The following is a 24,884-nucleotide window of genomic DNA, read 5'->3' as shown; positions in this document are numbered from 1 at the left end:
CTCCCTCTCTCCCTTTCTGCACACCCCCAACCACACCCCCTGCTTTTCTCATCCCCTCTTCATCTTTCCTTCTCTGGTGTTTCTCCATACAAACATAGTTATCTTGACTTTCTTCCATTCCTCACCTGATGGCCCTTTTCAATAGCTGCCCACATGGCAGCCAGGGTCCTGATGTGGAGTTGTGAAGCTTGCTTGGAAAAGAGACTCAAGCTTTACATTTTCTCCTGTACTTGCTGCTTGCTCTTGCCAGGAGCATTTTCTTTAGCTCCAAAATAGTGTTCAAGCCTATCCACTGCTGGAGAGTAGGAACAGTGGGGCTGGAGAGATGACCCATGTGGCAGCTCACAGTCACCTGTCTTAGGGGATCCAGTTCCCCCTTCTGATCTCTGCAGGCCCCTGTATGCATTATGCACTCAGGTATATACACACCCATACACAGAATAAAATTCTCCCAAGTTATACTCAGTGGAGGGTGAACACGCTCTGAGGGATATAAAGTACGGAGAGAGCCAAGAAGGACAACATTCCTGTCCTTATATTCATTAGAAGAGGGTTTTTTTGTTTGTTTGTTTGTTTTCAAAATTAGTGTAACCCAGATTCTTTTGTATTTTGAATATGGGTTCAAATCCCTAGCCAAAAAAAGAAAGCCAGTTGTGTTGACAATGGAAGTGAGTGGCATTGCATCTAACCCTGACCCTGCCAGGTACACACAGAGTTAATCAGCCCACCTTTCCACAGGGCGTTTGGACAGAGGTTGATTTGCTGTTAGTGAAAGCCTGCTCGAGTGGCCTGATTACAAGCTCTGGGTCGCCATTCATCGCTCGTTTTCAAAGAGCTTTCAGTTGGGAAGCTGCTTGACAACTTTGCATTGTTGATACCTCCTCTGATGGGAGATTCATGAGACCGTCCTTGCATTTTAGTAGTTTCATTTAGTTCCACAAATGAATGGAGAATACTTGGGTATTCCCCTGGCACAGTAGCAAATGAAAAGTTCTCTCCATGTCTAGGAGGAACGGAAAGAGTTGCTTTCTGTCAGGAGAGCTTTCCCAGTGTGGCAAGGCTCTGTTTTGTGTGGTCTATAACCACTTAGAAAATCACTTTCCTGGCAGTTGTGAACTCAGGACAGACTGTGTGGCATAGGAGTAGTGTTCTTATGAATCACAGTGTTGTTGTGATTCAGTAGTTTACATTAGATTGTGTGGGGCTATCTTTCGTTATGTGAAATAAATGTCATCAGAATGGTAATGTCAGCCTATGACCCTGACTGTGCCTGTATTCCTGTCATCGCCCTTTCTCCCTGGAGTCAAGTAACAAGAATTTGACTCCAGCTGGGTGATGGTGGCGCATGCCTTTCATCCCAGCACTCGGGAGGCAGAGGCAGGAGGATCTCTGTGAGTTCGAGGCCAGCCTAGTGGACAGAGTGATTCCAGGACAGTCCAGGCTACTAAGTTTTCGAGAGAAAACTTGTCTCAAAACAAAACAAAACAAACAAACAAAATAACAATGACTTGACTCCAGGCTTTTATGCTCTTAGGTGTGGACAGTTCCCAGTTTCCAAGCCAGCACAGTGACATCCCTCATTCCACTTCTGTCTCTGGGAAATGTGTGTGTGTGGCTGGGGTGGTGGGTGTCTCTGCAGAGTTGTGTAGAGTGGAGATGGAACATGTGAACACAGATGGTTTGCTTCTAGAAGCACATGTTGGGAAGAACTGCACTGTGTTCTGATAAGGCTGAGCCACTTCATTGGGTAGGTAATTAAGTCATCTGTGCCCTCCCCTGGTCAGGTAACAATGTAGCTCGGAGAGAGTGCTCCTAAGGAGTTACTGTTAGGTTTACTTTGTTCCCTAACCAGTCCTGTGAATATCAATGCTAACAACAGTGTCTTATGTTCCCCCCCCCCTTGTGCTTTCTTTTCTTTTTCTTCTTTAAATCTATGTGTGTTTTTTTTTTCCCTCCCCTGTCTGAATAATTATATGTCTAGAAACAGCCATGGAGTGATTTTGCTGTTCTGAATGGGGGAAAGATAAATAGTGACATTTGGAAGGCAAGTATATTGTCAGATTTTAGATCACCTAATATTTTGTGTGTGTGTGTGTATGTATTCCTTTCTGCATGGCTGTGGCTGTTTCTTTTTCTTCCTCGTGAATATCATGCATTCTGCAGGGATGGAGCAAGGGGGCATCTTGCCAGGGTCATGGCTGCTCACATTCACATCGTCTATTTTTATTTACTTATTTATTTACTGGTGTCTCCCATTGTGAGTGGCTTCAAGCTGGCCTCCCCAGGTCCCCTGTTGCCTTGTAAGAGCCGGAGCTTGGGAGCCAAGTCATCACGCAGCAGCCTTGCATGCCATCTTCTGCCTAAGCTCACTCCCATTCTCCGCCTCTTGCTGGGGGCCTTTTTCTCCCCTTTGGTATCTGAGGCAGGGTAATGGGCCTCTCCATTGTACCTTAACAGGATCTGTTTCCCTCTAGGATTTGCACGCAGCCACAGTTAACCCAGACCCCAGTTTAAAAGAGTTTGAAGGAGCAACGCTACGCTATGCATCCTTGAAACTCAGGTAGGAGGGTGGAAGGGTGTGCCAAAACGGCTTCTGCGTCCAGCCTTTGCAACCCAGTTCTAAGACCAGTTTTATGTTCTTCTTTTTAGAAGCGCCCCTCATGCTGATGACGATGATTCTTGTAGTATCAACAGTGACCCCGAAACCAAGGTTTGTAAGAAAGATGCTTTTCAGCAAGTAGCTTGTATTCTCACCTCAGAGTAATGGCTTTGAATAATGCCCTACCCCACCTCACCCCTTTTTCTTTTTTTTTTTTAACAAATCATCAGCCCCAAGCCACTTACTGTCTCTCTCTCTCTCTCTCTTAGTCTCTCTGACACTTTAAGGAAACCTCTGGTCAAGTTTAGGTTTAGCCGTATTTCTGTTATCATCAAGACGACCTGCATCTCTGTGTGCAGTGTTCTAAGTCTGGAAGTGTGAGCCCTTCCCTGGGCCAGCAAGATGCAGCTCAGAACTGTCACGATGCTGGGCGGTGAGGGGAGCGGCAGCTCTCAGCCTGATGACAGAAAAGAGGAAACCACTGAAATGCAACCGTAGACTGTGTTGCCAGGCTGGGGGCTTCTGGGGGTCAAGTTCATGTCCCCACGGTTATCAGCACATGAGCCACCGTGAGTCTAGGAGCCTGATTCCTTTCACTGAAGATTATTAGAAACTTGAAAGGATGTCTGCACACTTAAACCTTCTTCAAAAGACTCCTGATCCACCCTCAATCCACAAGGTTCCTCAGGAGGTAGAAACTCAGTACAAGGGGAAGGGGGCTCTGGTACCTTTATAGTTATCACAGTGTCTCTTGTCCTGCCCACTTCTTGTAGCCTGCAACTGTGTGTGTGAGTGTGTGTGCGTGTGCATGTACGTGTGTGTGTTTGTCATACCATCAGCGCCGTGGCGATGAGGCGCCAGCCTTTCAAGGGATGTGGTCCCCAAGGCTTTCATTCCACTCACTCTTCTTCACACTTAGTTCTTTTCGAAGTCCAGCGTAGTCTCCGTGGTGCAGACGAGGGCACTGAAGTCTAGGAAGTTAATACCTCTTAAGTCAGAGCCCTTAGAGTGACTAAAAGAAAGTTCTCAAGCAGAGGCCTTCTAGGGGCCACCACCAAAAGATGTGATCAGTGTCCTCAAGGACATTCTGAGTGGATGTAGATGCAAGACCTTTGGGTTTTGCCAACAGCATAGCGGCCTGCTTTGGAAGCATAGGACAAAATACATAGACAGGATTCGTTACAAGTAAACTAACGGGACCTTGGCCTGCTTTGACCCTTGCTTGAAATAGGGCTGAACTCCTAGCTCTGAGTGGAACGGATGGTTCTTGCAGATCAGACCTCAGTGGAATAATGTCACCGTGGCTTATGATAAAACTTTAGGCTGAGGCTGTCTGGAGAGAACTTGGTGCTGATGAAGCATGTTCAGCACACATTAGTTAGTCAGCTCATCCACGTGACTGGCTGGGAGGGGACAGAGGATGCTGTCCCTCAGGGTTTATGTCAGCGAGCCCTCCATTGGAAGTGGGCCTAGGAAGCCACCGGAATTATAACACATCAAAAGCCAGAAGGATCCTTTGAGCAAATTTTGAAGAAGTCAGTGAGTTTAGAACTAATATTAATGAAGCTAGTCTGGAAGGGTCCTTTCATTCCTCCACTTCTTCATGGCTTTTTGCTTGGGGACCCAGAGCCACTACATGAGAAGTGGCCGGGCCTACAGTTTCTGGATGTTCAAGCTTATTTGTGAAAAAACAAGTACTTATTTTGCTAGAACCTACTTTAATTTTGGTCGGGGTCAGGGCACTTGTCCCCCAAATAAGCAGAAAGAATCCTTCCTTTAAACTATAATTCTGGAGAGAAGGCCCCGTGTGTAATAAAGTACTCACTGTGGCAGTATGAAGACATGGGAGTGGCACTGGATCCTAGCAGCCGTGTGAAGTCAGGTGTAAGTCAGGTGTAATGGCATACGTGTCTAATCCCTCAGCCGGGGAAGCAGCAACAGGGGCATCCTTGGAGTTCATTGCCTGGCGAGCCGTGTTACATTGGAAAGCCCAAGGTCCCAGTAAGAAACCCTGTCTCAAAAAAAAAAATAAAATAAAATTAATGGCTTCTGAAGAACATCATTCAAGGTGGGCCTCTAGTCTGCACGTGTTCTTGTATACTTACGCACACACACTACAAAAATATTTAATTTATGTTCTATAGAATTCTAATTCTATGAGGAGTGATTATCCAGAGATCTTTATGAAAATGTCTCCCTGGGGCTGGAAAGGTTGCTCAGTGGTTAAAAGCACTTGCTGCTCTTCCAAAGGACCTGAGTTTGGTTTCCATCAGTGAACAAGGGCCTATAATTCTAGCTGTCAGGGACCTGGTGCCCTCTTTTGGCCTCCATGGACACACCTAAGCAAGAAGCACTCTCATACACATAAATTCAATTTTTTAAAAAAGTTTTTCTTATCACATATATAAAGCTTACATGGTAGAAAGATCAGAATAATTGCTAGACATCTTTGAAACTCAACATATCCTCAGTGAATCTTGAAGATCAGTGGTCTGGTGAATCCTATAAGCAGAAATGGCAGCACACATACAAGTGCACATGGCCACATAGGCAGACACAGTCCCCCAAAGCGCAGTGTATTTATAACTCATATATGTTTTTGAGCCTTCATAATGTTTTAGGCATTAAGTACATTTTTAATTGGTGATCTGTGTGTGAGATTGTATGTAATTCTTAAACCTACATCTTATTTTTTATGCAGTCACTGAAAAGTTCTCAGGCTTGGGCTCCCATCTGCCCTTCCCCCTGCTTTCTTTAATATTAACGTCTTCATAATCATAGTGCCATTAAGTAGTTTCTCGCCAGTGCTCTTTCTCTACCCTGGCATCAAGGATTCTGTTCGCAAATAAGAGCTTTGGAAGTTATTTTATAACTCCCTTTCGGCAGTTCTCAGGTTTGTCCTTCTTGATTTCATTATCTCCATCCGTTGTTACTGTTTAATTGGTAGCACTGCTCCAGCACCCCATTTAGGCCGTGGCGCCCGTGGGGCCACCCTCGACACTGCAGCACCCAACTGCAGCCTCCTAAAAACGGGTGACTGTTTTCTCTTTTCACTGCTTTGGTAGAGGAAGCTAAAACTGATATTGCCAGGTCAAAGGCCATCCGTCTTACGGCTTCTGTCACTTACTATAAAATGGCTTCAGAAAGCCAACAGCAACATGCAGCGCCATCAGAAACATTCTAGGCCCACCTCTCACCTACCCCCCAAGTCTCCCCAGGCGTTGCCGTTTCTTTTCTTTGTTTGTCTTAGTTTTGTTGCGTATGAACTGTTACTTTCTGGTATTAATTTTTTTTTTCCTCTTCATTCACTCATAGTCACGAGCATGCCAATTGCACACTCTTCCACTGAGCCCCGTTGCCAGGCATAAACATCCCTTGTTAAATGATCAGCAAGTAGGACACCTCCTATGGAAGAATTTAAAGCTCTTAAGTAATTATTTCTTCCTGATTTGTTCAGGTTTTCCTTCACTGTCCCCTCTCAATTCCAGGATACAACCCACAAAGCCACTTACATTTAGTCCCTACAGGTTATTATAAACGCAAAACTGCCTGCTGTGAGAATCTTAAATGATTCTCTCCGATTATTTCTTTCCTCTTTGTCAACTTTTATCAGAGGAGAAAATATTTGTGATATCCTTCCACCCCCAGGCTTTTCACAGATGATTACAAATGACCACTCCTCACTGTGCTCGGATGGCCAGGTAGGAAGCGCTGACAGAGACCCCATTGTTTGCAATCTTTGCTGTGCTCATTCCGCTTTCCTGCTTTGAAATCTGAGTTTAGTCCTCCCGTGTCACTCGGTGCATTGCTGAGCAAATGCATCATTAACATTAAAATACAATCAAATTGTAGACAACTTAATGCTTTGAGGAGGAAAAAAATGCACCAGTTCTTTCCCATCCTTTGTGATAACTGATCGGTTTCTGTAAAGGAGATTTTGTGACACCTGGTGGAAAATACTGTGAATTACACATATAAAGAAAGTGGTTACATTTCCTTTGGAATCATTGAACTGTATAGAACTGAAAGTGATTTTAAAGATTAAAAAAATAATGTGAGTCCTGGGGCTCTGAATTAGTAATGGAGCCAGCGTTGACCATGGGTTTCCTGAGCCTCTAGCCACCCGACGCTACTATCTTTGTTGTAGCTTATACTAAATCATTTTTGTGACATATGTGACTTTGAGGACATCGATCTTTGAATCCACAATAAAGGAAACAGATTGTGTTGTCCAAAGCATCAGATTCTTGGAGTCTCAGATTCCTCATGAGCATGTTTCGGATTCAAAGCCCCTCCTGACTCTGAGGAGTTACCAGATTGTACAGGAAGCACAGCAGCCCTAACTGACAGCATTCACGATCAGCTGCTATGTCTGTTCAAGTCTAGAGAAGGAATCTATAGCACTGGCTCCCCTTTCACGGGCCCTTTGCTCTGCTCAGGAACTTGTCCAGCAAATACACGAGTTCCTCGCATTGTAGATAAGACAGTGATGCTTGGAACGGGTCTAATAGTCTATTTTATCACACAGTGTGCTCATCTGGTAGCTGGTGGACGTGAGACTTGAACTGTGGTACATACGGCTCCCAAGCTCAAACAAGGGTCAGTACCTCATGTTCCAAGCTACTGCTTCAGCAGGCTTAAGGTCACTTGGCTGTCTGGCTAGATGGGGTTGGGATAGAAGAGTTTCTAGAGGTGGACATGAGTTGTGGGTCTGAAGACAAACTTCTCAGCCTCTTCTGGACTCCCGTGGCCCATTGCTTTGTATACCGTCCTTGGCAACGTTTGGTATGATTGTCCTGGGGTGGGACAAAGGATCCCACTGCTGAGCCCAGGAGCCACACAGGTGCGGCAGGCCTACAGAGAGCATCCCGTAGGTGACCCTGTTGAGTCTGAAACTTGATCAGCCTAAGATGTGGCTTTGCTGTGTCTTCTGCAGTGGTCTTGAATGGCAGTACCTCCCAGTGCTGTGACTGTTGGCGGCCAGCGCTTGGTTGTTCCACTCTTTAGTATCCAGGCACTGGATCTTAGGAGAGCTTTGATTGTGTCCTGCTCTTGCTACACCCCGCCCCACACAGAGAAAAGAAGGAAGGAAAGATGCCATTGGGGCTAAGTACGCTGACAGAGAAGCTCTCAAACAAATGGGAGATGAGCGCGTGGGTCTAATATTTCTCTTGGGAAATAGTTATTTATCTGAGCCTCCCCTTGTTTCCTATTAGCATATATTTCCATGAAGTAATTATATTAGCCAGCAGCTGACTAGATTAACCCTAGTAGATAAACAGGAAGTTTCAGGGAGTGCCTTCTCCCATTCAGATCTATTTCTGGCCTGTAACAAATTCATTATTATTGCTTAGCGTTTCAGTGGGATTTTATAGCTGCATATAATTCACACCATTGAATAATATTCACGTGGTTTAGATTTAGTTTTCTTCAGGAATTCTGGACTGGGAGGAGACGCTTGGATTTGATTTGCATGGTTGATTGATTAACTGGGTGAAAAACATTTGTTGAATGCTGAATGCCAGAGAGGCAAGCATACTTCGTATGTTAAGACATGGACTCTGGACTTGGCCTGCCTAGGTTCAAGTCAAGACCCTCTGCTCATTAGCTAGGTGATTTTGGGAATCCTGTCCTCTGCGTTACATAATAAACTGCTCCAGAACTTGGAGCTGGAAACAGACTGCAAGTTCGGGAATTTGTGCGGAATTCAGCAACGCACTTGCGCAGTTCCTCCCTGACCCACTAGTAGGCAGCAGAGCGTGTAGAATCCACTTCTGGTGAATCCCTTCACAGGACTCAGTGCGCCAGGGACACTCCACGTTGCTTGGCCTTTTAGCAGTAGAGATCACTGGGTAGGAAGAGACTTAAGCCAAGGCTACCAGGTGAGAGAAGGCTCTTTAGGACCGGTGCCACCATGTCCTGTCAGTCAAAACAGAATTCCAGTTCAAGAGGTAGAGACTCTTGATGGGATGGTGGCAGGAGTCTCATTCCAGGGAGCGCATGGTGGGAAGCTTTATTGCAGCCAAATTTGAGAGGGGGAAAAATCATCCCCGAGCATTTAAAGAGAACGCCCTCTGTGAAGGGCAGCCCGTATCTACAGAGCTCAGTCAAGCCAGGCCCCAGAGCCACTGGCAGATGTCCTAAGTCCGCTGAAGCGTGGCATCTGGTGGGCATTCATGGAGGAAATGGTAAGATCTTCTTGTCTCAGCCCCGGGGAAGGAAGAGCCCAGTGCTCTGCTCGGGCACAGTTGGCCACAGAATAGTAAGGCACAAAGCCAGGCTGCCCAGCCTAGCCCTGCATAGTCTGCTCCACCCCACCCCCAACTCCCCCAGCCAGCAGTGCTGACACACGGTGTCACTGGCCAGAGCTCATTTCCCTCTTAGCCCAGAGGACAGATTTTGTATTTCTAAAGCTGTTTTCCCTGCCCGTATTTGCCAACATGGCCGGGCATAATACTGAAGTCCTGGCAGAAGCCTGGCTTTCTTCCCCCAGTTAGCTTCTGGTCACTACCCTTGTCCAAGTGAGCAATCCAGGAAATCGAAATCGGCTGCCGTGGTTGAGTCTCTGAATTCTGCAGGATGCTGCTGGGACAAGAGGCATCATTATCAACTATTAGTGGCTGAGCCTGGTGGCAGATGCCTGGAGAGGCTAATTAAAGGAAGACAGACTCACCCTCTTCCCTCCAGGGGCTCTGTAGGTGAAGGGCTGAGCAGCAGCCAGCAACAGTGTGGAGCGATGGCTAGACTGACAGAGCGGGCCAGGAGCTACTCGAACCTGGCCCCATGGGATTCTGGGAGAGAATAACCCTGGGTTATGGTCATGCTGAGAAACGTGCAGCCTTAGGCAGATAACAACTGTAGGTCACTCATCCAATAGGGCGAGGTTCTTCAGGGAGAGTCCCTGGGAGGCAGATGTCTTTCTGTGGCTCCCCACCAAAGAACCAACACATCTCTGGCCTCATTCTCCTGGGCTGGTTGCCAGGTAACAGTGTTTTAGTAGTAATGAGGACATTTCTTGTTTATTTGCGGTTAATAAAATGATGGTTCTTTTATAGGACAATGAGAATGGTACCACTGCCAGGCCATTTCTCCCTAAGCCATTTCTCCCTCCCTTTATAGTCCCTCACTCCTATTTTAAAAGCCCATCTGAGTCTGAGGCCCTCCTGCTCAGCCACGAGGAGCAGGGTCTCAAGTTCTCCCTCTGCCTCTGGCTTAGGTACCTGCAAGGAAGTCATGTCGGCAGCCAGGCTTCTGTATTTCCCATCTCTATACTGACACCAGGAGTGAGGCCTCTCAGCTGTCGCGTGCAACAGCTGGTGGCTGGGTGTTTGTTTAATTCAGTGGCGAGTGTGTGCATGTTGGCATGTGACCATGATGGGTCTCAGGAGGAAAAGCCGGGTTACATGTAAGAGACCATAGTGGTGTCATTTCACAGCGACAGGGTTACAATCGCAATCAGAAATGCCCCCTCAGGCCCATGCTTTCTCCACTCGTGGAGAACATGGAATGAACTGAAAACACATCTTCCGGCAGCGCTGATGGGCTTTTGGGAGGCGAAGCCTCGCTGGTAAAGGAGGTCACTTGGACAGGACCTTCGACGGGGGCAGCCCAGCACTTAGTCCCCGCCCTGCTCTTCCTGCTTCCTGTTTGTCATGACGTGAGGAACCTGCGCCACATACTCCCACAGCCATGTGCTCCCTCCTCGGATAGGCTTGAAGTCTCTGAAACCATAGGCCAAAGCAAGCCTCTTAAGTTGTTTCAGTTAGGTACAGAGGTCACAGCAGGCCCACAGTAACTGCTATAGACAGTACCATAGCTGCTGGAATTACAGAAGAGAGCAGTTCACTGAACTCAAATACACTGATGGTTTCAGTTGGTTTTGAGAGACCCTCAGATCAGTGATTCTTAACCTGTGAGTCACAACCCCTTTAGGGATGGAATGACTCTCTCTCACAGGGCTCACCTAAGACCATTGGAAAACAGGTGTTTATATTACGACTCATAACAGTAGCAAAATTACAGTTAGGAAGTACCAATGAAAATAACTTTATGGTTGGGGGTCACTACAACATGAGGAGCTATATTAAGGGTCACGGCATTAGGAAGATTGAGAACCACTGCTGTGGATAAAAGACTCCTTCATCACAAACATCGGCCATCAAACCAACACATTCCTAAACAGGTCTCTAGCTAAACCTTCCCTCACTTAACCTCTGCTGTTGGCACTGCCGCAGGCCTCACCTGCTTTGATCTCCCACAAGCCCAAGAGATGCACTCTCTCAGTTTTAACCACAGGAACCCAGGCAGTCTGGTTGCTGAGCCTCATCTTTGCTCCATTGGGCTGTCCTTTTTCTTGGTGTAGGTACAGCAGAGCCCTTAAAGTGTGTGTTAGGTCCACTCCTCTGGTTCCCTAAGGGGTTGCAGTGGTGGGGGTTTCATACCATAGGCCCAAGTTGACTTGGAGACATACAACAGTTTTAGAAATTCAGAAGAAGCCAGATGATATGGTTCATGCCCATAATCCCAGCACTCTGGAGCAGAGACGGAAGGATTACCCTAAGCGTGAGGCTACTTTGTCTACCCAGAGAATTGCAGATAAACCAGGACTACCTGGTGATCTTCTGTTGCCAGAAGGAGGGATGGGTAAAATGTAGTTGTTTGTGTGTGTGGCTGTTTGTTATCAAGCAGATAACAAAAGACTGGGGAGAATACCGCCAGAATTTCTGTCCCTACCATGCTGTGCTGTCCAAGAGGAAGGGATGTGATGTAGGAGACGGGATACCTGAGTTCTAACCCCAGTCTTCTCCGCTGATGGTACACTCCGTGTTCTGAACAAGCCACTTGACTTCTCTGGACTTCTATGAGATGAAGTGATGCCGATCTTAGCCTGGGGACTGGACAGAGTTACTGCAGGGACTGATCGGATGTGTCTAAAGACTACATAAAACATTGTCTCCCAGATTCTTCCTAGAAAATAGCCCGATGGTACAGTTCCTAAGAGCCTTGCCATTCGTGTGTGTTAGCTGTTTGGGCTGTTGTGTGGATAAAGTCCCTGGAAGCGTCGTGAGGCTTGATCTGGTCCTTGTGGCCAGTCTCTGCCACCTCTAAGGCGTCTCACACACAGAGACGCACACACGCATGCACGCACGCACACACACAGTCTCTGAGCCTGGAACGGATGACTTCAGTAGGTGCACTTTTTACCGTGTGTCTTAGGGTGCTGTAAACAGCATGAAAGCAGAGACGGAGTCATGCAGTGTGCACTGGCTTTAGTAAAACTGTAGCAGGTGCCTGCTTATATGCCAGTGGCCCAGGAAGTTCTGGTCTTGCATACAAATGGGAGTCAGTGACATAGAGAGTTCCCTGCTCCCATGTTAATGGACCTGGCTGTTTGCGGGTGAATTTTATAGATGCATTGAGCCTGGGAGCAGTTTTTGACTGGTTGCATTTAGTGTGTGTGTGAGAGAGATTGTTCCCTTTACATAGAATAGAATACGCTCCCCTTTCCCTTATGTTGGAACACACTTGTTAAAACAGTCATGAACCCAGAGTCCCAGAGCAGTGCAGCAGGACAGGGGAAGAGTCACCCAGGTTCCAGACACGGACATTCCTATTCTGGGACCTCTTGTTCAAGACCAGTCTCAGCTGAACCTCAGACATAGGGGAGAAGATTTGGTCTTAAAACTGTGGCTTTGGATTGGGGATGGGAGCGGAACTGTTGCTGATTTTGTTATTTTGCCGGAGACTAAACCCAGGCCTTTGGTCATTCTGGGTAAATGTGCTGCCACTAAGCTCTGTATTAGCTTTAAAAAATAAAAATCAAAGTTCTATGCAAATATCGATACTATGAATGATGCTAAGATTGCCCTGCTGTATAGGAGAATGTGGGTTCCTTGCTCTGCACTCTTCCCTGGCATTGGCATTGATCCTCTGAGTGACAAGAACTGCCAAAGATGAGGGATTGCGGCCAGCTCTGGCCCACTGCCATTTACAGCATTAAAACGGAAGATATGGGCTATGATGAATAATGCAACACCTATAAAATATTTTCCTTCAGTTTTGTTTGTTTGCTTGTAACTTACAATGTTAACCTTAAAGGGAAACTGACATAGAAAACTAAGGCATTTAGCTGGCTTGGGAGCATGAGTGTGTGTGTGTGTGTGTGTGTGTGTGTGTGTGTGTGTGGCCAGCATTTGAGGAAGTGGCCAGCAGTGTGTGTGTGCATGTGTGTGTGGCCAGCATTTTGTGGGGCAGTGTCTGTCTGTCTCTGTCTGTCTGAGCAGAGACAGTACTTTGGAACTATCCACAGGCCATGAGTGACTAGGTGAAGAGACTGCTTTGGCCACTTACAGGAGAGTGCTCAGATCTGTGCAAAGCAATGGTGACTTGGCCAATACTGGGCACATGGCCCTGTTAGTAAGTGTAGAGATCTGAAAGCATCTGTGCATATTTGTGGGCTCTTTTATCAGTGAAGTATTTCTTCTGTCCTCCTCTCCCTTGGGGTGGAAAGGCTCTCCACAAAGGGATTTGAAAACTGAGATGGGTCATCTGGGCCTGGTGGTATAGTCCTGTAACAGAGGCAGGAGGATTGCAAGGCTCTGGCTGGCCTAGGTGGTACCACAGGACACCGAAAAGAGAAGGTGAGGACAGAGGAGACACTGCTGTCATAACAGGAGCTCTGTTCTGTCTGTTCCCGGAAGTCACCTGTCACACAGAGATCAAAACCTACACTCGGATTCTGGCCCCATTGCCACCATTGGCAGAGGGAAGTTTCCCCTGAGAGAGCTGAGCCACCGTCCTGGTTTTAAACCTGCCCCCATCCCACTCCCAGAGCGTTGCTGAGCTCTTCCTGCAGGAGCCCTTGGCTCCTATCTGGCTGTTGGTGTTTGTCTGTCTGTCTTTTCCAGAGTTTGGCATTTCCAATGCCCAGATTCTCCCTGCAGTCCCACCTCACCTTGCACGAGTCTCTGTGTAAGTGGCCAGTCTGGTTGGCATCTTCTCCACACTTGTTCCAATCCATAAGGCACCTGACTCACTCTCCCCTGAGGAGGCTTATCTGGCCCATTTCCACTCTCCTCACAATTCACAGGATTTATGTCATTTCAGGTTTTCTGATGATTTTTCCTCTGGACACTTGTCATTGAAAGAAAAATGAGCAGCTATTTGAATCCTGGTTGAGATATGGCGCTTAACAAAATACCATGGTGGGGGAGTGGTGCTGGAGAGATGGCTCAGTGGTTAAAAGCACTGACTGCTCTTCCAGAGGATCCAGGTTCAATTCCCAGCACCCACATGGTGACTCAGAACTGTCTGTAACTCCTGTTCCAGGGGATCTGACACCCTCACACAGATTTACATGAAGTGAAAACACCAGTGTACATAGAATAAAATAAATTATTGAAAAAAAGAAAAAGTACCATAGATTCCCTGACCTCTGCTGACATGTGGGGTGGCTACAGGTGGTTTCAGATCAAATCTGTAGTCACTTCTCTTTGAATCTGGGGGACCCATGGGTCCTATTTCTTATGCAGCATGCTCTGGAACCCTATATCTCCCTGCTGCTCTGTGATCAACAGGGTTGGCCAGTCAGCTCACCCCTAGAGGATTTTCTAGTTTCTAGAACTGCTGAGCTTCTTAACACACACACACACACACACACACACACACACACACACACACCTGCCATCTCACTCATATACGCAAACAGTGAAGGTAAAACGTGGTTGTGGTAAGATTAGGCACAGCACCTACATGAGTCTGCAGGGGTCACAGCTGTTCATTCCATGGTTCCCTGGGCAACCCCAGCTCAGCCGGCACCAGGTGGGAGCACCTAGTGAGCAAAGTAGGAGGCGACTGAGTGTCTGAGGAACTCCGCCCTTCTCTCTCAGACCGGCCTGTTTATGGTAGCCTACTTTGTGCTTTCTTTCCTGTGAGAATGCACAAGTGTCTTCATTCCATCTGCCCGTCTTCAGGTCACGCTTGAGATACATCTATAACTTCAGCATCTCCGGAATTCGCCTTAAAGGTCTCCTTTTTACTTCTCACATTTGTTTATTAGTTTATTGATTTATTTATTGAGATGGGGTCTTATTATGTCCCCGTGATAGATCTCAACCTCACCATGTAAAGTAGGCTGGCCTTGAATTCACAAAGATCCACCTGCCTCTGTCTCCTTAGTGCTGGGATTGACACTATGCCCAGCAAACTTTTCACTTATAGATTCATATATTCCTACTCTAAGAATTCAGTATATCTAATCTGTAAAGCAGATTCTTAGAACACTCTGGTTCTGAGCTGGCCTCCCTCTCTTTGTGGGGCATGGGAAGTCCCTGAGGCTGGGAGCATTTTGGTGAGAGGATGGTACTGACAAGGAGGCCTTTCGGGACAGCCTTCCACCCCTCACTGCCCTGTCACTCATAGGAAATACCCTGGCTTCTTAGAGGCAGCCCTAGCAATGCTCTCGGGACTTGGGTTTACTCAGCTGTGAAATGAGGCGGTCAGGTTCTGGGATCCCCAGAGCCCTGTGTTCAAGGCTCCGTGCTCTGGTTAAATGCTTCTCCTGAGTGAGTAGCAAGTAGCTCTCGCTCAGAGTCAGCTTTGAGAACTAAATGGCTCATAAAATGCATCTTGGGGCTGGGAACAGCCAGGCTTTTAATTGAGGTCTTCATAGGTCTTTACATGCCATGAACTCATTGAGTTCATCTCACACACTTAGTAAAAAGTTGCAGATTTTTAATATTTTTTTGATGAGTGGTACAACCAAACCTTTCTTGAAGACCAATAATAAAAATTAAAATGAGTCCTGGGAATGACACTAATTACAGCTAAAAGTTTCCGAGTGCCGGGAATTGCTGTAATCCCGGGTTCCTGTGCGTGAGCTCACTTAACCTTCACAGCAGTCAGGCTGTGTGCTAAGGGGCTGGGCACACTGCAGTTGAGACCCCTTCATGTAATTTACCTTTCAGTTGGGGAGGGGGTGTCAACCACAAAACTCAGGGTAAGCCTGTTAAATGGAAGTCCTAGCTGTGGAGGAAAGTGAAGCGAGGAAGAGAGCTGGCGGGTGCTTAGAGGGGCTTTCAGAAGTCAAGGGCCTCATGAAAGGAGAAACTGGAATTGATGTGAGTCCAGTGTGGTGCAGGAAGATTGGGAGACTGCAGAATCACCATGCCTTGTGGATGAGGGATCTGCCGGGAGTGAGTGAGTGTCCAGTTCAAATGAGACTAGGACAAGATTCTTGAGAGGCATTCCACAGCTGGAAACATCCAGACAGGTCCTTTAGCCCTGGCCCTCCTCTGTCTTCCCTTCGCACCTGTCCTAGCTGTCTATTTTCTGTTGGTGAAGAGATAAAGCTTCGCTAAACCAGATGACATGCTAAAGGTCACTTTTCACAGCAACGCCTAGACAAGAGCCCAGATTCACAGGCTCCAGTCCTGTCAGAGAACACCTTCTCCCTACCTGTGCGCTGATGGCTATCCAGAAAGCTTGAAAGTCGTTAAGTCCTCTGCACTCCCCAGGTCCCCGCAGGCTTCCCCTGTGAGCCGATAGTTCTCATCCTCCAGGACAGAGATGGTCTATGAAGCAGCTGCCAACCCTGAGTTAGTGACTGTGGAAGCATTGCAGCTGGAGCAGGCCTGTGCTTGCGTTTGTGTGGAGATCAATAGACAGCCTTGCTCTATGAGTTTCACCTTATTTAGCATGCATTATTGATTCGCTAATGTTGAACCATCACTATAGGCGTCGACCCCTTGGCCTGAACTGCATGTCTAACATGTGTTTTTCTTCATTAGGTCTTCTTGGGCTTGTGAGCATTTTGACAGCATCCTTGGGGATTGGTGGTGGCGATGTTTTGTGTGTCTTGTGTGCAAATATATGTATGTGCACATCTGGGTTTGCATATATATAACATATAATATAATATACACACATATATACATACACACACACACATACATACACACATATATATGCATATTCTTGCAAGCCAGGGTTTAATGTCAGGTGTCCTCCTCAATCTCTCTCCCCTTTGTTTGTTGAACCTGGAGCTCATCAGTAAGGCTAGGCTGTCTGAACAGTGCACAGCCAGGGATCTGCACGTCTCTGCATCCCAAACACTAGGATTACAGATTTTCCCCACCACACTTAGCTTTTATGTGGGTCCTTATACTTGTTAATAGACGCTGTCAACGAAGCCAGCACCCCAAGCCCTTTGAGGACTGTTCTACATAGGAAAAATACCAACCAACAGGTAAAAGCATGTGACAAAAAAAAGCACCGGGTGGACCAGGGAGAGGACTCTTATTTGAAGCGAGACCTGGGCCAAGACGGCAAAGCATCATTTTGCCGCACTTCGGCTGGGGACGTACGGTCTGGCGGCTCACATAGTGTCAGTTCTGGGATTACAGATAAGTCAGCAAGTGAACAGACTTGAAAATGGGGTCTGTGCCCTACCAGGTATTGAAGGCTTTTACACTTGAGCTGCTTAAAAGGGGGACTGTATCCAAGCCCCTGGGTGGAATCAGCTGCCAGAGCACAGTTCTGGGTAGAAGACCAAACGGGTCCTGAATTGCCTCAGGCACTTCCTAGAGACCATGCTACAGCAAACCATTGGCTAAAATAATAGTAATAGTCTTGCTTGTAGAGTTGCATTTTTTTTCTGTATTGCTGCTTGAAGATGAACTGTGTAATGTTCCCCTCTTGCCAGGGTACCCTAGGCCAGACTGCACCATGCTTCCTCAGGCGTGGGGTGAGGATAGGCAGCACAGGCTCTCTCCTGCTCCTTTCCTCCGGCCCGGCAGCTCCCCTAAAGCTCATGTGACCACCCTGCTTTCCCTGGCAAAATAAAACATTCCATTTTACGTGTCAGGCTCTGACACTCGTTTTGGCTTTACTCTGCACTTACTCTGTGAATATCCTCCTCAGCCCTGCAGCCGAAACCCAATCTATAGTGTAAATCAGCCGTGTGGCACCGAGAACTTGCCTCTCAGTCTTTTCCAGGACTCCTTTGGGGACAAAACAGATACACTCACCCTTGAGGGGAGTAAGACCAGCTTTCCGGGCATGAGGGGTCTGCTGCACAAGAACAAACGCCAGGTTCTGTGAGGCGCCAGGTTCTGTGAGGCGGCCTTCTTGCCCTTGTCTTTGCAGCTGAGAGGGAGGAGGAGACTGACATTTGTTGCCATCATCTTGGCTTGGGCGGCCATTCAAGCATCTCCAGCGGCTGGTGCAGTCAGCCCCCTCTTTGTGAGGATTCCCGTGGTCAGTTTTACAACGTGACTTCTGAGGATGCTTCATGGTACCTTGGAGTTGTCCTTCTGGGCCTTGGGATGTGATGGGGTGGGGTGGGGTGGGAAAGAGTTCTGACCGGGACTCCAGCTAAGTAAACCTGACAGATAAATCTGTCTAGTCTAAATCTGACCAACAGGTATAGGGTTGAAGAAGTCGTTTTTGGCAAAGTGGTAGGGAGAGCTTAGCACACACAGGACCATAGTCCCTACTGAAAGGACATCTGTTTTGCACATCCATACCCATTCTGTCTTAGAGCCATAGTGATTTGTACGTAGTAGCTTCTACAGAAGCTTTTCCGTTTTGAACAGTTAAACAAAATACTGTTGAGTTCTAGACTTGGCTCGTACTGCTTGGGTATGCAGGAACTGTTTAAATTGTCCTCTCCTAAAGTTCGTTCCGTGTCCAGGGGATTCCTTCTGATGAGTGGACCCTTGCAGCATGAGCTTCCCGGTCAGTAATGACAGTGAGGGGTGGAGGGAGTGATGTTAGAACAGTAAGTGTCTATTTCCCATCGAGGAAGTGGGGCCTGTGCTGTGCTTGGGGGCTCATTCTTAGGGAAGGACTCTGGGTGCCCAGTGTGTAGTCCACGAATCCACTAGATGCTCTCTGAAGGACTGCAGATCCAAGGACGATGAAGGATGGCCCTCTCCTTCAGGATCCCAGGGTCCTTTCCTGTGAGTTCCAGCTCCGAGGCCTGTTTTTAGAACCCACCGGCTATTGCAGATGAAGCACCTAAAGCAATGGTTCTCAGCCTGTGGGTCATGACCCTTGTGTCAAACCTCAGTCTCCAAAAATATTTACATTATGACCCACAACAGTAGCAAAATAACGGTTGTGAAGTAGCGACAGAAATAACTTTTATGATTGTGGGGGTCACCACGGTATGAGGAACTGTGTTAGAGGGTCGCAGCCTCAGGAAGGTTGAGAACCACTGCCCTTGGCAGGTGAGGGTGCTGTTGGGAACTGAGCAGTGATTGCCCATGGAGAGAGCTGCCCTTCTCATCTGTGTGGGAACACGTGGAGTTGAACATCACACCTAACCCCGATTACAGGTTAGGTCACGGGCCAGATGGGTCCCTCTAGATGGCTTTTATGCCAGCGGCTGTGGATCATTCGTCAGTCACCTGAAGCCAGGGCTAAGAAGAGCTAGCTCATTGAGCAGTCTCCTAGACCGTCGGCATTACTTGCTATGTTTGGCTCTGGTTGTGTTCCTTCGAACCTGAGTACTGCTGTTGTCTCCATCACACAGTTTAGGGGACAGAGGCACAGGACAGACAACTCTGTAACTGGTTGTATGTTACTTGGGGATTAAGTAGGGGACTCTTGGGTTCAAACTTGAGTGTTGTGGCTTCAAGGTCGACCCAGTGGACATTGTTGTTTTTGCTTCTTAAAGGCAGTACCAGGCCTCTGCTTAGCTGCTCCCGTTCAATCCTCAGCAGCACCTGCAGGTACAAAAGCTTCCTTCTGGTGATGCAAGCGAGGAAGTGAGGAGTGACGAGCATGGTGAGGGTACAGCAGAGAGCAGAGGTCCCACACTCCTAGCTAGGGCTCCTTTATTCTTGCTATGACACTGGCATGGGTCTTAGATGGAGCCCGCAGGTCCTCCTCACTCAACAAATACCTATTGAGCGTACCACGTGCCTGGCACTTCTTTGGGCAATGGGCATCTAGAGAACCAGAGGGTTGGCTATCTCTCTTTCTAGAACAGCGAACACAGAGCACGGAATGGTATAATTGATGCGGCAGTCAGGCTGCCTCTGTCCCTCCGTGGTGTCCCTGGCTCAGTTTCCTGGTGCCGGTTTCCTGTCCCATGAAATCCAGGTTGTGTCCCTCCCCCGCACACACCATGAGGGTTGAAGCTCCGCCGCTTGCTTACTGCATAATCTTAGACAGTCCGGGTTCATGCTCTGTGCCTCCACCTCTCATGTAGTAAACAGGAGATGGAGCACCTGAGTCGGTGGTCACGTGAGAACATATTTTGCTGCATGTTATCAAGCATCTAGCGCTTGGATTGTAAGTGGCCCAGAATAAGCCTCTAATAAACTATCTCTGCCAATATGATGTTGAATATTTTAGTATACCTACAAGTTTATGCTTAAACACACACACTCATTTGTCCCGTGAACATTTTTGAAACATTGGACTCTATATCTAAGTTAAACCTTACCTCTGTTCAAATTTTCCATTAATTAAAAAAAGGCAGCCAGGCATGGTGGCATACCTGTAATCCCAGCACTCAGGGAGGCAGAGGCAGGCCAATCGCTGTGAGTTCGAGGCCAGCCTGGTCTACAAAGTGAGTCCAGGACAGCCAAGGCTACCAAAAAAACCCAAAAGACAGCAATAACCAACCTGATTCCTGGGCAAGAAATGACTGATACAGTTACATCTGCCTATATTAAGTCACAACCCAGAAGGCCTGTCTCTGGCACTGGGGAGACTCTCCCTGCACCTCCGTTGTTCAGCTTGCTGTCAGCCACCATTTAGAAACCAGAGTGGCTTTGCAGCAGAGAGCAAACTTTCTCATCGGCCAATGCCCATGTCGAGTCTGAGTGACACTTGCATTTCTCTGTGTAAATTAACAAGTTGGGATTCTGGATTTAAAATTCTCTGACTTGCTCCCCATGTGTTGGCTCAGCCCACGCAGCAGTTTAGCAACAGGACCAGGTCTATGGGTAGGCGGAGTTGGCCCAGGCTGGGGACCACTTCCCAGCAGTGCTTGAGGATGGATCCTGGAGATATTTCCATCATGCATCTCCCCCTACTGAGCTGCGTGGTGTGAGTCCTTCATAAGCATCGCCTTCCTCAATGGGCCTGGCACATCCAGCACAAACTTTCACACTAAGGGCTGTCTTGCTCTGAGAAGCAGGAAGAGGAAAATTTAAATAACCGGCACTGGTCGACCCAGTGGGCCCCTGGGTTGAGCTTTCTGCCTGAATGCTCGTGATGTTGCCGACGGTCTAAGGTGGTGGCTGAAGCAGCTGATGTGTCTGTTGAGGCTGGTGCAGGATGCGTTCGGGGGCCTCCCTGACCAAGGTCACTGCTGCGGTGAATAAATAATTCACCAGGCCAATGACTTGTTTCCTTCGAGAGGGAAAACTGGGTCAGACGCCACTCCAGGGAGCCCCCAGACACCTGTCCCCACAGAACCCACAGCATCCTGGAGCGGGAAAGCATTTTGCTGTTTCCAGGCAGTAACGTTTATGAGCATGGGCATGATGACAGTGCTCTACATTCCTGCCCAGAGTAACCAGTGTTGGCTAATGACTTCCCAACAACGGAGGCCACATCCCACCAGGCTGCTTGAACTCAAACTGTCAGTGCGTTTTCAGGCGGCGTTGTGAAGGTTGGTTTGTGTTAAAGCCTTCTGTGTACTGGGCAATCAAAAGATCTGGCTCTGTGTAGAAACCAGAGCTGCTGCAGTCTCTCGATAACGGTATGAAAAGAGAGTCAAAGCACTGGTTGGTTTTGTTGTGTTAAGACAAGGAGTCACTGTGTGGCTCGGGCTGGTCGTGAACTTGCAATCCCCCTGCCTCAAGTGCTGGGATTATAAGTGTGCACTGACCACCATGGCCAGCCAGAGGACGATTCTGCCTCCCCACCCCCACCCCTGCCCCTGTCTTAACTCTTGAGAAAGCATCAGAGAACAGAGAAGATCAAACAGAATGAACACACTGTAGATGGTCGTCATTCTGGCCCTCTTTGAGTTAGATAGGTAGTTCAAAAGACCTTTATATTCATACATGGCAACCCGACTTCGACCTTATAGAAGCGAAGTCTCCAGAAGATCTGGGTGACGGTGGTGGCAGCCAGGATGACCAGCGGTACAGCCGTGAACCCTGGTTCCCTGTCCTGGGGACATCGCAGGTCCTCCCTGGCGCTCTCTGGCGCTCTGCCAGCCCTCTGGGACTAGTCTTTCTCCGGTTAAAGCCTTCTCTACTCAGAAGCTTTTGCATGCTCTTGTCACCAAGCACCTGCCCAGGAGAAGGAAGGTTCTAGTTCCGCTGACAGCTCTCCTGCTTCTTGTGGGGGGCTGTCCCTGGGGTGTCAAGCACTATCTTGAGGGGCTTTGCATCGAACACTGTTCCTATACTGAACTCCGGGCACTTGGACTCCCCTTACCTGTAGCTCTAACTAGGGCCCCACAGGTTATCTAGCTCATTCTTAGTGGCCACTTCCTTTTTGGGGGGAGGGGGAAGGGATGGATTAGAGGAGGCTTTTTTTTTTTTTTTTTTTTTTTTTTTGAAGTAGGACCTCACTATGTAGCTCCAGCTGTCCTTGAACTTACTATGTAGACCAGGCTAACCTCGAACTCACAGAGATCCATCTGCCTTGGCCTGCTGAGTGCTGGGATCAAAGGTGTGCAGCCCCACGCCAGCCATCTCTCCAGTGTTTTGAGACAAGGCCTCATGTAGCATGGGCTGGCCTTGAACTCCAGAGCCTCCTGCCTCTACCTCTCAAGTGCTGCGATCACAGGCACGCAAGCTCCCTACCCTTCCTCTTGGTGCCTGTTCTCGAGCTGGTACCTTGATCAGTGGGTACCCTTAGCCAACTTGCTTGGGGCCCCTTTTTAAGTACTTGATATTCTCATAGCCTTTGGGAAAGTGATGATGGTGTCATGGCTTCCTTCCAAGACTACACAATTTGGATGTGAAAAGACCTGGAACTTCCTGAAACCCACCCATGGGACTTGCAGGTCTCTGAGGTCCTTAAGAGGTCTGCCAGCCTTCTTACAGCACCTAAAGCCAGGTGACCCCTCCTCAGCCTTCTACAGAGGACGTGCAAGTCACCCTCCTCTCCGCCATCTCCCCTCCTCCCCACCTCTGTGTGTCCTTAAGGGTGGGACATCTCTAGTTGGAAAAACAAGAATTGGCACAGTTGACTATGGGGAGTGAGTATTCCCTAGTGCTGACACATTTGCCTTGGAGCAAACGCTGGCTTCCTTCTTCAGCCGTTCTCCTTGGGCCCCAAGCCACTGCTCATTCCTCCAACCCCCATACAGTTGTATCTTACTGTTTTGTCCACAGTGATGAAGTTGCGAACCGCTTGGTGTGACAGCCCAAATGAGTGTGCACTTGTAGAATGTTTTTACGTGTGTGAGTGTGTTGCTTGCACGTGTATCTGTGTACTGCCTGCGTGCCTGGTGCCCACAGAGGTCAGAAAGAGGTGTTGGACTCCTTGGAAGTAGAGCTACGGGTGATTGCGAGCCGCCATGTAGTTGCAGTAGAATCAAACCTGGGGTCTCTACAAGAACAACAAATGTTCTTAACTGCTGAGCCATCTCTTCAGCCCCCACTTGCAGATCTGTGAAATCGTGCTCAGTGGGTGCTTGGTCTGACGGTTCACTGAGGCATCCCTCTTCCGTGGCTGCAGTAGCAAAAAAAAAAAAAAAACAAAAACAAACAAACAAACAAAAAATCATCTAAAATAGTCTTACAAGCTCACCACGGCACCACACCCTTCGCTCTGAAACGAAAACCTTCCATGGGCTCCCAACTAACACAGCTTGTGCCGTTTTGTGCCTCTATTTCAAGGCGCTACACAAAGGCTTCCTGCTGTGTGTCTGCTCATTAGAAGCCTCAAGAGAGTAGAGGCTGGTCCTCACTCACCTGTGTAGGGCTCAGAGGCTAACTGGTGTTCAGTGGGTGTCAGATACGGTTGTGACTGTGGTACTCAGCGATTAGGCTAAAATGGTCGTTCCTGCACATGAGTGGCTTAGGAGCACATTGGTAGCACTCAACCTTTTAACTCTTTACCTTGTCTGACCGAGTCTTCTTAGTTTGTAAGTACCTGTTTTGGTACCAGAGTCGTTTTCCCTTAGCGATTACAAAGTACTTACTATGTTGTGGCCAGTGTGACACTTCGTGGGCATTAGTCGCTGTGTCTTTCTGCACGTGTGGGCTTGCTCACGTGGCTGGGGCAGAGGCCCTTGTGGTTCTCTTCTCTAAGTTTAATTGCCTGGTGCCACCCTCACTTTCACATCCCACCTCGTGGTCCAGGGATGGCCTGCGGTGTTCCTGCAGCACGCCGTCATCTTGCTGATCTGCAAGATAAAGGGCTGAGACCTGGAACTTAGCTGAGGAAGGGAGAAATGATCAATCCTGGGGAAGAAAAATGATCGAGGGGGAGAGAGGGAGATGGAGGCTTTCAGAGCCGTAGAGAAGAGGGGAAAGTGAGCATCCGATGGGTGTCTCACAATATGCCAGGCAATATGCCACCCGCTTTGTCTCTTTGGAATCTCCTGGCAGCTCTCTGAGCTTATGTGTTATCACTTCTTTAGCAAACTTAGAGTTGCAGAGACTGAGCACCTGCTGGCTAGACTAGAGAGACTGAAGCCCGGAACAGTGACACAGTAAAGCAGGGCTCAGAGCTGTGTTCTTCACTGCACAAGCCTTCAGAAGAGGTTCTCCCCAGGTACATGTCTCTCCGAAGATGGGACTCAGAGTTAACTAACATGGGGCTGAGAGGCAGCTCAGTCGATAACAGGTTTGCACAGTAAGCTCCGTTCATACGGCAACAGCCAGGTGAGACGCTGGATATGTACCCATGCAGGCATGGTGACAGTGCAGGACAAGATGGCGTCACATGCGTCTGTTCCCAGCACTGATGAGGCAGAGACAGGCGGATCCAGAAGCTCACTGCTTAGGCAGCCTAGCATCTTCGGCTCTGCCCTGTCCTGGTAGAGAGAGGCTGTTCCACAGAACAAAACAGATGGTCCCTGAGGAATGGCCCCAGGTTGACTGCTTCACACATACATGTCTGCATGTGCACATGACACGCTCACACATTAACCAAGAAGGCCAAGGTCAGGACCAGCAAGTGGCAGGCCTAGGGTTTGAACCAGGCATTTATGCTCGGAGTCCATAGGGCAGCAAAACTCTGGGTGGAGGACAGGGCTGGCCGTCCTCAGCAGCAGTTCTCAGCTCATCGCCTCCAGGTCAGCACCATCTGGGGACTTGCTAGAAATGCAGATTCCTGAGCCTGTCCCAGAACCGCCCTATCA

General features: G+C 48.2%; 1 protein-coding gene across 13 annotated transcripts in view; it reads left to right on the top strand.

Moving 5' to 3' along the window:
* Apbb2 (amyloid beta precursor protein binding family B member 2) overlaps positions 1-24,884 on the top strand; it is a 308,714-nt gene that overhangs the window by 215,788 nt on the left and 68,042 nt on the right. For 10 of the 13 annotated variants that reach the window (XM_060380673.1, XM_060380674.1, XM_021635485.2 and 7 more), the window contains 3 exons: positions 1,982-2,044; positions 2,475-2,560; positions 2,650-2,710. In XM_060380673.1, coding sequence (XP_060236656.1) covers positions 1,982-2,044; positions 2,475-2,560; positions 2,650-2,710 — 210 coding nt within the window. The remainder of the gene's footprint in view (positions 1-1,981; positions 2,045-2,474; positions 2,561-2,649; positions 2,711-24,884) is intronic. The other 3 variants (XM_021635491.2, XM_021635490.2, XM_021635489.2) reach the window with 1 other exon arrangement.

Source organism: Meriones unguiculatus, chromosome 3 (assembly GCF_030254825.1).
Source record: "Meriones unguiculatus strain TT.TT164.6M chromosome 3, Bangor_MerUng_6.1, whole genome shotgun sequence".
Lineage (NCBI taxonomy): Eukaryota > Metazoa > Chordata > Mammalia > Rodentia > Muridae > Meriones > Meriones unguiculatus.
This window is presented reverse-complemented; position numbering and strand designations above follow the sequence as displayed.